Raw genomic sequence first — 10,455 nt, 5'->3', positions numbered from 1 at the left:
AACGAATTTTCGGAAAAACAACCAAAATGTTCGTTATATCGAGGTTAGTTAATAATTAATTTTCATCGGTGTTACGTAGCACTACCCAGCATTTCTGGATCTGAACAATTACTAATAAGCACTCTTTCTTTAATGTCTATGTAGCTATGTACTGTACAGATATGTACATAGCTACGGCACTTAGAAATTGCACAGGCAAACAAAACTGCTCAAAACTACATATAAAAAAACATAAATACACATCTATGTTGAGACGTTAATAAAAGATTACTTCCAATGGAGGTTTTTTTGTCATCAGTAAAAAATGCGTCCTCCGTTTAAGAAAAATGAACATGGTATTAAACAAAACGGTAACAATTTTAACACTGTTCTAGTCCAATTAGGACTCTTAATCAAAAAATTCTTTTAGTGAAGATTGTCTTTGTGGTTTTGTTGCCATTCGTAGGAATGTATCTTCCATAGAAGAAAGGGAGCGCAGAAATTCCTTTTCTTTTGCACTTGTCTTGTCGAATGACAAAATCAAATTGCGAAGCCCTGTCACAGCCTCGCTAGCTTCGACCAGACGAAGTGGTTTTGGCTCCACTATAGAGATGTCTGCGTCTGAATCTCCTTCATCTTCTTCTTCCTCATGACTCATCGATTCCACGTTTTGGACTGCCTTCAGGGCTTCCCGTGTTACATCTTCCTCCGTCGGTTGGCTTTCGGTTACAACATTGTTATCAAGGGATACAAAGTGACTGAATGATATCTCTGCAAGAGAGGGAAAATGGTGGGTAATGTTTCCCCATAGACCGACACTAGTTTCATTGGTATCTTCATCTTCCTCGTCTGACTCAAAAGGATCGTGTGAGGGCTCCGCTACTTCACCTGGGAATCCTGCTTTTTTCCAGCAGTTTTTGATTGTCGTGGTGCTTACATTGTCCCAGGCTTTGGCCATCATAAAGACAGCATCCTTGAGGTCGATTTCTTTGACAGGTTTATTGTCATCTAAACACTGTAACATCCGCCTGATCATTGTCTTGCGATAATTTACCTTAAGGTTCTGGATTATGCCTTGGTCTGCCGGTTGAAGCTTGCTTGTGCAGTTAGGTGGATAGAAGATGAGCTTTGTGTTTGTCAGACCATTGACAATAACATGTGAAGTACAGTTATCTAAAAATAACAGAATATGGCGGTTTGCTACTCTCATTCGTCGGTCAATTTGACGGACCTATTTTTCAAACAGAACGCTGTCCATCCAGGCTTTTCTTTGAGACTCATAGGTCACGGGGAGCAAGTTCATGTTACTGTTCCTAAAACACCTGGGTCTGGCATATTTCCCTATCACAAGTAGGGGTAGCTTCTCTGTGCCATCCTGGTTGCAGGCCACAAGGACTGTCACGCGATCTTTACTTCTCTTACCACCGTGCACTTTTCTCCTCTCAGGTTAAGCCTTTGAGTAGGGGTAGCTTTCCACATAAATCCTGTTTCGTCAGCATTGAAACGATCCTTCATGCTATAGCTGCGGCAAATATCCGGGAGACGCTCGTTCCAATTTTCGACAATATCAGGATCTACGCTTTTCTCTTCACCACATACAGCTTGGCCTGTAATTCCCTGTCTTTCCTTGAATTTTTCTAGAAAGCCATTACTTGCCTTGAAGTTCTCATACCCTAACTGTTGTGCAAAATACAGGGCTTTTTCTTGCAGCAGCGTTCCACTAACTGGGATGTTCATACCTCGAACCTTCCGAAACCATTCAGACAGTGCTTTGTCAAGATCTGGAAAAGTCGCCTGCTTCATCTTCTTTCGTTTGTCTGTGAAGAATTCTCCTTCATAGGCACTAATAATCTCATCCTTTTTCTTCATAATGGTCGATATTGTAGACTGAGACAAAGGAGGATCAAAACGCTTTGCAGCGACAGTGTTTTTCTCCCCATCCTTGATTGCTTTAACCAGTTTATATTTCTCTTCCTATGTCAGCACCCTTCTCTTCTTGGTCTCTTTTTTTTTTGGACTGCGACCGCGATGTGGAAGCACTGGGAACGGGAACTGTTACGCTTTCTTCTGCTGCACTCTCTAGGCTTGCCATAGGACAATATATTAAACTGCTTTCGATGAAAAGTGCCAAATTCAACAGAGATATAAAGATATAAAGGCACAAAATACGGCGAGGTATTGCAGGACGTGCTGGAATTTTTGGAATCTAACACCTTTTGATTGCTCAACAGGGTATCATGTCAACTTTCACAGGAAATTGAAGGTCTTTCGCTATTCAACGTGAAACTAGCGACAGGTAGCGAAACGGTGAAGCGACTTGTTGAGTTTTAAAACAGACAGCAATGAGCAACACAACATATTCTTTTCGATCTTGTATTCGAGGCTACCATGCGTATAAAGATATCTGGGATGCAGCTGTTGGTGAAGTTCTGGATTGTGAGGTAAGCCCTTAAAAGGAATTGTTTGTAGTTTTGACAGGTTATGAGCAAACTGAGTGATTTTACATCTATATTTTCTGCAGCACGAGCCTAACAACCCACACGACACCCATGCTGTTGTCGTTAAACGGGTTCAAGACCAGGAAGGGACAGAAGGGACGCTTCAGACCGTGGGCCATGTGCCATTGACACTTTCACGTGTCTTCCATTTATTTTTAAAGCACGGAGGGCAAATATCAGTGGAAGTGGCTGGTAAACGAAGAAATAAGGGCATTGGACTCGAAATTCCAGCAATTTATTCCTTTTGCCACAAGAAGCCATCAAAGATAAAGAAGTTAATAGAACTCATAAAAGACAAAGAGGATAAAGTCGAAATGTAGATGCTTTTATATGTTTGTATGAAATTATGTAAACAGCTGTAATGGGCCGTTGCCCTCGTGTTACAGGATTAAAGAAATGTCATCCTTGTTAGTTTGTTTTGCATTCATCTTTCGTCACATGTTGACATTTATTCGTTATATCGAGGTATATTTTACGTTTGAGCGTCTGGATTGTGTTCGTTATAACGAGGATTTCGTTATATCGAGGTTCGTTATATCGAGGTTTTGCTCCATACATTTTACTGTAATTTTGGCCGGGCTGAAGAAAATCGTTCGTTATATCGAGGACTTCGTTAAATAGGGGTTCGTTAAATCGAGGTTCCACTGTACTTATTATTATTATTATTATTACCATATTATTATAATTATAATTATTATTATTATTATTATTATTGTTACCGTTGTTCTTACTATCCTTACTCGTCTCCAGAAACGTTTGCTGTCGCCATTATTCTGCAAAATGACTATGTGTGCTGTTGCTGGAAGCTGGCCGAGAGTGCCTTGATCATTAAATTATCCAAGCTTTTTAATTATTCTGTCAAACATGTCCTGCATGAGCTCTCAAGGTAGAAAATTAACAATGTAACCAGCCAAGCAGATGGTTTTTCTGCCAAAGACTGACTTCGTTTAGTACAAGTGAGTACAAGCATGCACTTTTTTCTTCGATGATAAGCATAGGAATATGAACAAAAGTATAAGTTTATGACCCAACTACTGGGCTTGAAGTTTGTATTTTTCATTCTTATGGAATATTTTTCTTAAAATTCTGAAAACATCCAGTTGTCGTTTCAAGAAATTTATTCTTCAAACCCAACGTATACCTGTCATGTTTTCAAGGACGAGGTTTAAGCGAACAAATAGTAATTTCGAATGATAAAATAACCATTTCAAACACAGAGCAGTCTGGATATAAATTATATTCTAAGATATGATATTTTAACGTGATAGTTCCGAGCTCTTTTCATTAGATTAGTGAAGGGCTAGTTGCAAAGCTATCGAAGTATTGATCCTCGATGTCTTCGAGAAAAATGCATTTTGGGAAGTAACCTTATCGTTTGGAATAAAGCTCCTCTACAAAGAAATGAAAGGAAAGCTCTCTCCATTAGTGTTTTCAGCTTTTTACTGAAGATAAATTCACAACAGCTAATTTAAATTAATAACCCTTTACAATTATGGCTGCGTTATTTCAAAATTAAAATGACAAATACTTAGCCAGGGCTGGTTTAAAATTCCCTTCCCGCCTCTTTCAAAGCACTGAGTACAAGCTGTTGTTGTTGTTGTTTTTTTTATCGAAGTCAACATAGACTGTTCACAGTCCCCTATTTTTCCGTGAGATCGTAGATGTCGATCGTTGAGCTCGACGGGCCGCCATCTTGGTCTCTTAATGCAAGCTCAACACTGTTTTCCAGCTATTCTGTTCCCTTTTTTGTATATGAATGACACTTTCACTTGGCTTTTGTTCAAGCTGACAAACAGGTCCGTCTTTGTTTAATTTACTCTGCTCTTCAGTATTTGCTGTCTATTTTGGAGCAAAGGAAACAAATGAAGGAAACTCTGCATCAATGCAGTTTTATATTCAGAGAGAACTGATTGGAATCTATTCCTGCTTTCATCTGTTTATTCAGAACTACAAAATATTTTTCAGTTCAACTTTATAATTTACCGTTGTTACTCCTACCAATTGAAGAAAAAGTAATGCTGTCAAAATACCACTAAACGTAACCGGGAATTCGCTTTTAATTCCAGACAGCTTTTGAATAATAATCTTATCCGTTAACTATCGTTTTTTTTTCTTAGTAAGCTAAGGGATGATTTAGTTCTAAAATGGGTAACTCGATCAAGAGCAAAGAACTTGTGTGATTGTGTCCTTCACTGCTTGTCTCACTTCGTCAATCTTCCAACAGTAAAGAATCGGGTTTAATGACGAGTTAAAGTAAATAAAAGTGTAGGAATAACTGAAAGCGAGAGAAACAGATAAAGTTGCCTCCGAATGAACGAACAAAGCGACCAATATTAAATATGCTAGATAGCAAACGACTAACATAAATTGCAACCACAGTGCAGTAAACACTGCCTTTCTGTATCGCGCTATGTTCAGTTGATTTGTTTGGTTCGGTTGTTGAACATGGTCTTGTACTTGATGTTGATGATGACGGAGGGAGAAGAAAATCTTCGTGTAACAGAAGGTCGAGGTTATTAGGCACGATGAAACAAGTAAAGTGCCACACCATGACGCTATAAGGGGGCTCCAAAAGAGCCTGATTATTGAAAAGGCAGTGGACACAACGTAAAAGGTAATAGTGATCAAGGAGACTCGCTTCAAAGTTACAACTTGTCTGTATCTCAGTCCCAGCAACAGGGCGAGAAGTCTGTCCACGCTAATAGCAGTCAGGGTGAGCAAAGACACTGCGATCAAAATGTAGCTTGTTATAAAAACTGCAACTTCTACGGAGTGACAAACTTTCCAATGTTCTTTTACTGCAGTCACCAAGAAAGTCACGTATAGAGGCTCTACAATAAGACCAACACAAAGATCTGATGTTGCAAGGCTACGAAGCAAGTTTTTGGACGGCGGATGAAGTGAAGACTCCTTGTGAAGAGCAAATAGGATCAGAGCATTTCCAAGAAATGCAGTAATGGACAGAAAAGCGTTGAAAACTGAGATAAATATCAAGTGGCCTTGTATTCCAGCAGTTATATCTGGTGAGCAGTATGGTTGTTCCACCAGAAAAGTGTTAAATATGACGATCTGTGTTGTCGCTGTTGTTGGGAGCTGGCCGGGAATGCCTTGATCAAATTTACTCACTCTTTTTAATTTGTCAAACTTGTCACCGATGAGCTATCAGATTGGAAAATTAACAATTTAACCAGTCAAGCAGATGCTTGTTCTGCCAAAGACTGACTTTTTTTTTCTACAAGTGAGTATTAGCACTTTTTTCTTTGACGATAAACATCGATACAAGGACAAAAATATAAGTTTATCATCCAACTACTGGGTTTGAAGCTTGTATTCAGTTTCAATTTGATTAAATATTTTTTAAATTCTGGAAACTTCCGGTTACCGTTATAACGGATTTATTGTTCAATTTCCCTGCAGAGAAGCTTTGTTCCAAACAAGGAAGTTAATTTCCCATATTTCTCTTTCTCCAAGACATCGGGGATCAGTAACGATAAAGTTCTGAACAAGCGACCTCTTTGAGGGTTTTGCAAATCGCTCTTCACTCATGATATGTAGTAAAAAGAGCTCTGAACTATCAAGTCAAAATATCATATCGTAGGATACAACTTATCTTCAAACTTCCCCATTGTTGAAATGTTTATATTATCAGTCGTCACTACTATTTGTTCACTTAAACTTCGTCTTTGAAAACGTGGCAGCTTTACTTTGGGTTGCACGTGAACCCACTTTAATGTTTTTTTTCCTTTCAGCCTTTTACTGAAGGGAGTGTTTTGGATAAATGGATGATAAATACACAACAATTCCTTGCAATTAAATGCTGCGTTTTTCACTAAAAATAACATCTACTCTGCCAGAGCTAGTCCAAAGTACTGAGTACTAGCTGCTGTTTGTTTATCGAAGTCAGCAGAGTTTCCCGTCAGTTCTGTTTCCTTGTTTATAAAATGAATGACACTTTCACTTTGCTTTTATTCAAATTGAGAAACAGGTTTTTGTTTAATGTAGTCTGCTATTCAGTATATTTGCTGTCTATTCACTCGAAATTAGAGCAAAGGAAACACATGAACGAACTGCGTTAATTTCAAGTACATTTACGAAAAGCTAGAAATTCTTAAGGTTACTTCAAACCTTCGCGGGGCTACTTTTTCCACATTTTCTTTTTTCCAACCAAATTAAAGTTCATTAATTATACAAGGTAACATTTTCCAAAAAACGAAAATAAAATATTAAAACGCGCGCGAGTTATTAGGAAAAAGAGTTTTTTTTTCGTTGAGGATCACTAAATGTTTGTACACTGAAGTACTGAAACAATGGCTGCTTGTCATGTTTGAGTCCCCCAAACAGGTTTCTAAACTTATAAGAAGTTTTTATTTTCTGGTCGCAGCGCCAATACACGGTGGAGCAAAAAAAAGAAGAAGGAGGGTTGGTGCGTGGAGCATGGAGCGCTGCCCATGTCTAAAAGAGGTTACTTCTTTCTTGGTGTAAAATTCAATTTAGCGCTACCCATACTTCTCGAGCGCCAAAATTGAGCTTTGCACTTTACAGAGGACTTTAGTCCTATCCTGCACGTAATGTTCTGCAGGTGTTTTTCTTTGTTTTTCACACCCAAGTTGGAACGTGATTTGCCTTACGTAGATTAGGTGTAACATAAGTTCCTTTTAGCCATCTTGTTCAAATTTCCTGACGAAGTCTGTGTGATCAGACGACACCGGCCCGAGAAAATAGAGCAAGTTGACAAGATCTGTTTCTGTGTGTTGCTCACTACTACTTATTATAACAAAAAAAAAAAAAAAAAAAAAAAAAAAGAAAAATAAAATTGAAGAAGGCATCTGTTTCGCCATCAATGTATTCCTCCAGTTCAACTTATCAAGCTTAATATATTATGTTTTCGCTCTTTTACTGCAATATGTTTATCCTCAATATTGGTCTTTTCAGTAGACGTCTTATTAGTTATCTGATGTTCAGGGAAAATAGTGACTCGTCTTTCTTTTCAATAAATTTTAGCTAAAAGCCGACGAGCTTAATTGAAAGACAAACAATGTTTGCACCAGGTGCCTTTGCCTTTAATAGCTTGGTTTCGAAAGTTTAACCAATTATGCATATGACTTTTACCTCAAATTAAGTTCTCGATCGCATATATCCTAAACGTGTTTTAAAACTGCTTTCCGGAGTCAACAGTGAAGCTTCCAAGTTTTATGACTCTATATCATATTTCCGATGAAACGAGAATCCAAAATAATATTGAAAAAGGCACTACTATAGATTGAACTCCCATCAAAAAGGCAAATTCCGCCTGCAGCTGCAGGAATATGCCTTCTCTTTTTGACGAGAAATATCCACCTTTTCGTAACGTTCGAAAAATATTGAACTCACCTTTTCCCTTAACTTTATTTTTTAACTAAATAGCTGTAAAATGGAATTGATCCTCTTTTTTCTCAACCGAGTTCAGTTATCGAGTCTGAGAATGGACCTGTCAATATATTAACTGAAATTATACTCTGAGAATATATAACAGCGACTATCTGAGTGCCAGTTATTTCATATCCACGTCATCTAAATTTAATTCTTTCAATATTTAATACTTCATATCGTAAGTTAATGAAGGGTTTAGTTTTGGAATTGCACTCGGGACAAATCATGGAAGAACGGCCTCACTAACCAGAACTCAAAATCTTTATCGTAATAAATCGATTTGCAATTTATCGGTTACGCTATGACTTAACATTGTGAAATTTTTTTCTTGATCGAAGCCTAAAAATGTTTATATGTATATATATATATTTTCATGCTGACAAGATCGATCATCACGTACCGAAATAAGATCTCTTCTGCTCGAGTAATGCTTATCGTAACTTTTTCGTGGTTGATAATGCAGTCTATTCCTGTTTTCCACCCCCTTATTCCGAATTACAAAATATTCTTCAGTTCCAACTGAACAATGTGCAATGTCGTCACGATACCAATAAATTAAACTGAGTATTCACCCTTAATTCAAGATAGCTTTTAAAGAATAATCTTGACTAATCCGTTGACTAAAATGCTTATTGTTTCTCTTTTCTTGGTAAGGTCAGGGATGATCTAGTCCGACAAGAGCTAACTCGATTAATAATGAGCAAAGTACTTCTCTGATTGCGTTCTTCACGGCTTGTCTCGCTTCGCTTCGTCGATCTTCCCACAGCAAGAAGAATCCGGCTCCACTAAAATGGAGGAATAACTGCAAGCGAGAGAAACAGATGAAGTTGGCTCAGCATGAATGACCAAAGTTACCAATATTAAATATGGCAGATAGCAAACGACTACCATAAATTACAAACACAGTGTACTGGACACTGCCTTTCTGTATCGCGCTATGTTCAGTTAATTTGTTTGGCTCGGTTGTTGAACATGGTCCTGCACTTGATTTTGATGATGACGGAGATTGAAGAAAATCTCCGTGTAAGAAAAGACCGAGGTTCCTAGACACAATGAAACAACTATAATTTTATCATACCATGACGCTACAGTGGATTTTAAAAAGAGCCTCATTGTTCAAGAGACAGTGGACACAACGCAAAAGGTAATAGTTATCAAGTAGACTCGCTTCAAAGTTACAAGTTGTTTGTATCTCAGTCCCAAAAACAGGGCGAGAAGTAAGTCTACGCTTATTGCAGTCAGGGTGTGCAAAGACACTGCGCACAAAATATAGCTTGTGATAGCAACTGCGACCGCTACGTAGCCACAAATATTCCAAACTTCATTCACTACAGTTACCAACAAAGCAACATAGAGAAGCTCTACAATAAGACCAACACAGAGATCAGTTGTTGCCAGGTCTCGAAGCAAAAGTTTGGAGGGCGGATGAAATAAAGACTCCTTGCGAAGAGCAACTAGGATCAGAACATTTCCAAGAAGTGGGGTAATGGACAGAAAAGCGTTAAAAACTGAGATAAAAGTCAACTGCGTTGTATTCCAGCAGTTATATCTGGTCTGCAGTATATAGTTGGTGAAACGTCGTAAACCTGTGCTGCTTTTCGTCTCCAGAAACGTTTTCTGTCTCCATTATTCTGCAAAATGACAATCTGTGCTAGTGCTATTTTGGAAGCTGGCTACGAATGTCTTGATCAAATTTGTCCAAACTTTTTAATTATTTTGTCAAACATGTCCTGCACAAGCTGTCAAGTTGGAGAATTAACATGCAATGTAGCCAGCCAAGCAGATGCTTTTTCTGCCAAAGACTGACTTCGTTTACAGCAGGTGACTATTAGCGTGCACAGTTTTCTTCGGTGATAAGCATCGATGTATGGAAAAAAGTAGAAATTTATGACCCAACTACTGGGCTTGAATCTTGTATTTTCAATTTTCATGGAATATTTTTCTTAAAATTCTGGAAACATCTGGTTATCGTTTCAAGAAATTTATTCTTCAACCCAAAGTAAGCCTGTCATGTTTTTAAGGACGAGGTTTAAGTGAAGAAACAGTAATTCCGAATGATAAAATAAACATTTCAAACACAGAGCAGTCTAAAGATAAGTTATATTCTACGATATGATATTTTGACGTGATAGTTCGGAGCTCTTTCCACTAGATGAGTGAAGGGCGAGTTGCAAAGGCACCGAAGTATTGATCCTCGATGTCTTTGAGAAAAAGGCATTTTGGGAAATAACCTTATTGTTTGGAATAAAGCTCCTCTGCAATGAAATGGAAGGAAAGCCCTCTCTATTAGTGTTTTCAGCTTTTTACTGAACATAAATTCACAACTAATTTAATTTAATAACCCTTTACAGTTATGCCTGCTTATTTCAAACTGAAAATGAAAAATACTTAGCCAGAGCTGGTTGTAAATTCCTTTCCCGCCTCTTTCAAAGCACTGAGTACAAGCTGTTGTTTGTTTTATCGAAATCAACAAAGTTTTCCAGCTATTCCGTTCCCTTGTTTGTATATGAATGACACTTCAGTTCACTTTGCTTTTCTTCAAGCTGAAAAACAGGTCTTTGTTTAATTT

The 10,455-nt window shown here is 37.9% G+C and overlaps 1 protein-coding gene across 1 annotated transcript; it reads right to left on the bottom strand.

The window, feature by feature from the left end:
- Nucleotides 1–4,634: 4,634 nt before the first annotated feature.
- LOC145482515 (uncharacterized) lies at nt 4,635–9,513 on the bottom strand. Its single transcript, XM_081461114.1, has 3 exons — nt 9,473–9,513; nt 8,785–8,929; nt 4,635–5,636 (listed from the first exon to the last, which is right to left on the bottom strand). The coding sequence occupies exons 1-3, from the start codon at nt 9,511–9,513 to the stop codon at nt 4,635–4,637; spliced, it is 1,188 nt and encodes a 395-aa protein (XP_081317240.1).
- Between the last annotated feature and the right edge of the window lie 942 nt (nt 9,514–10,455).

Source organism: Orbicella franksi, chromosome 3 (assembly GCF_964199315.1).
Source record: "Orbicella franksi chromosome 3, jaOrbFran1.1, whole genome shotgun sequence".
Classification (NCBI taxonomy): Eukaryota; Metazoa; Cnidaria; class Anthozoa; order Scleractinia; family Merulinidae; genus Orbicella; species Orbicella franksi.
Note: the sequence above shows the minus strand (reverse complement) of the source record. Positions and strands in the feature narration are given on the sequence as shown.

Coding starts and splice junctions, on each gene's coding strand:
- LOC145482515 (XM_081461114.1), bottom strand. CDS start 9,513: ATGGAGACAGAAAACGTTTCTGGAGACGAAAAGCAGCACAG. Junction 8,930..9,472: donor GGAGACGAAAAGCAGCACAG/GTTTACGACGTT, acceptor CATTGTGTCTAG/GAACCTCGGTCTTTTCTTAC. Junction 5,637..8,784: donor GTGTCCAGTACACTGTGTTT/GTAATTTATGGT, acceptor CCAATCTGATAG/CTCATCGGTGACAAGTTTGA.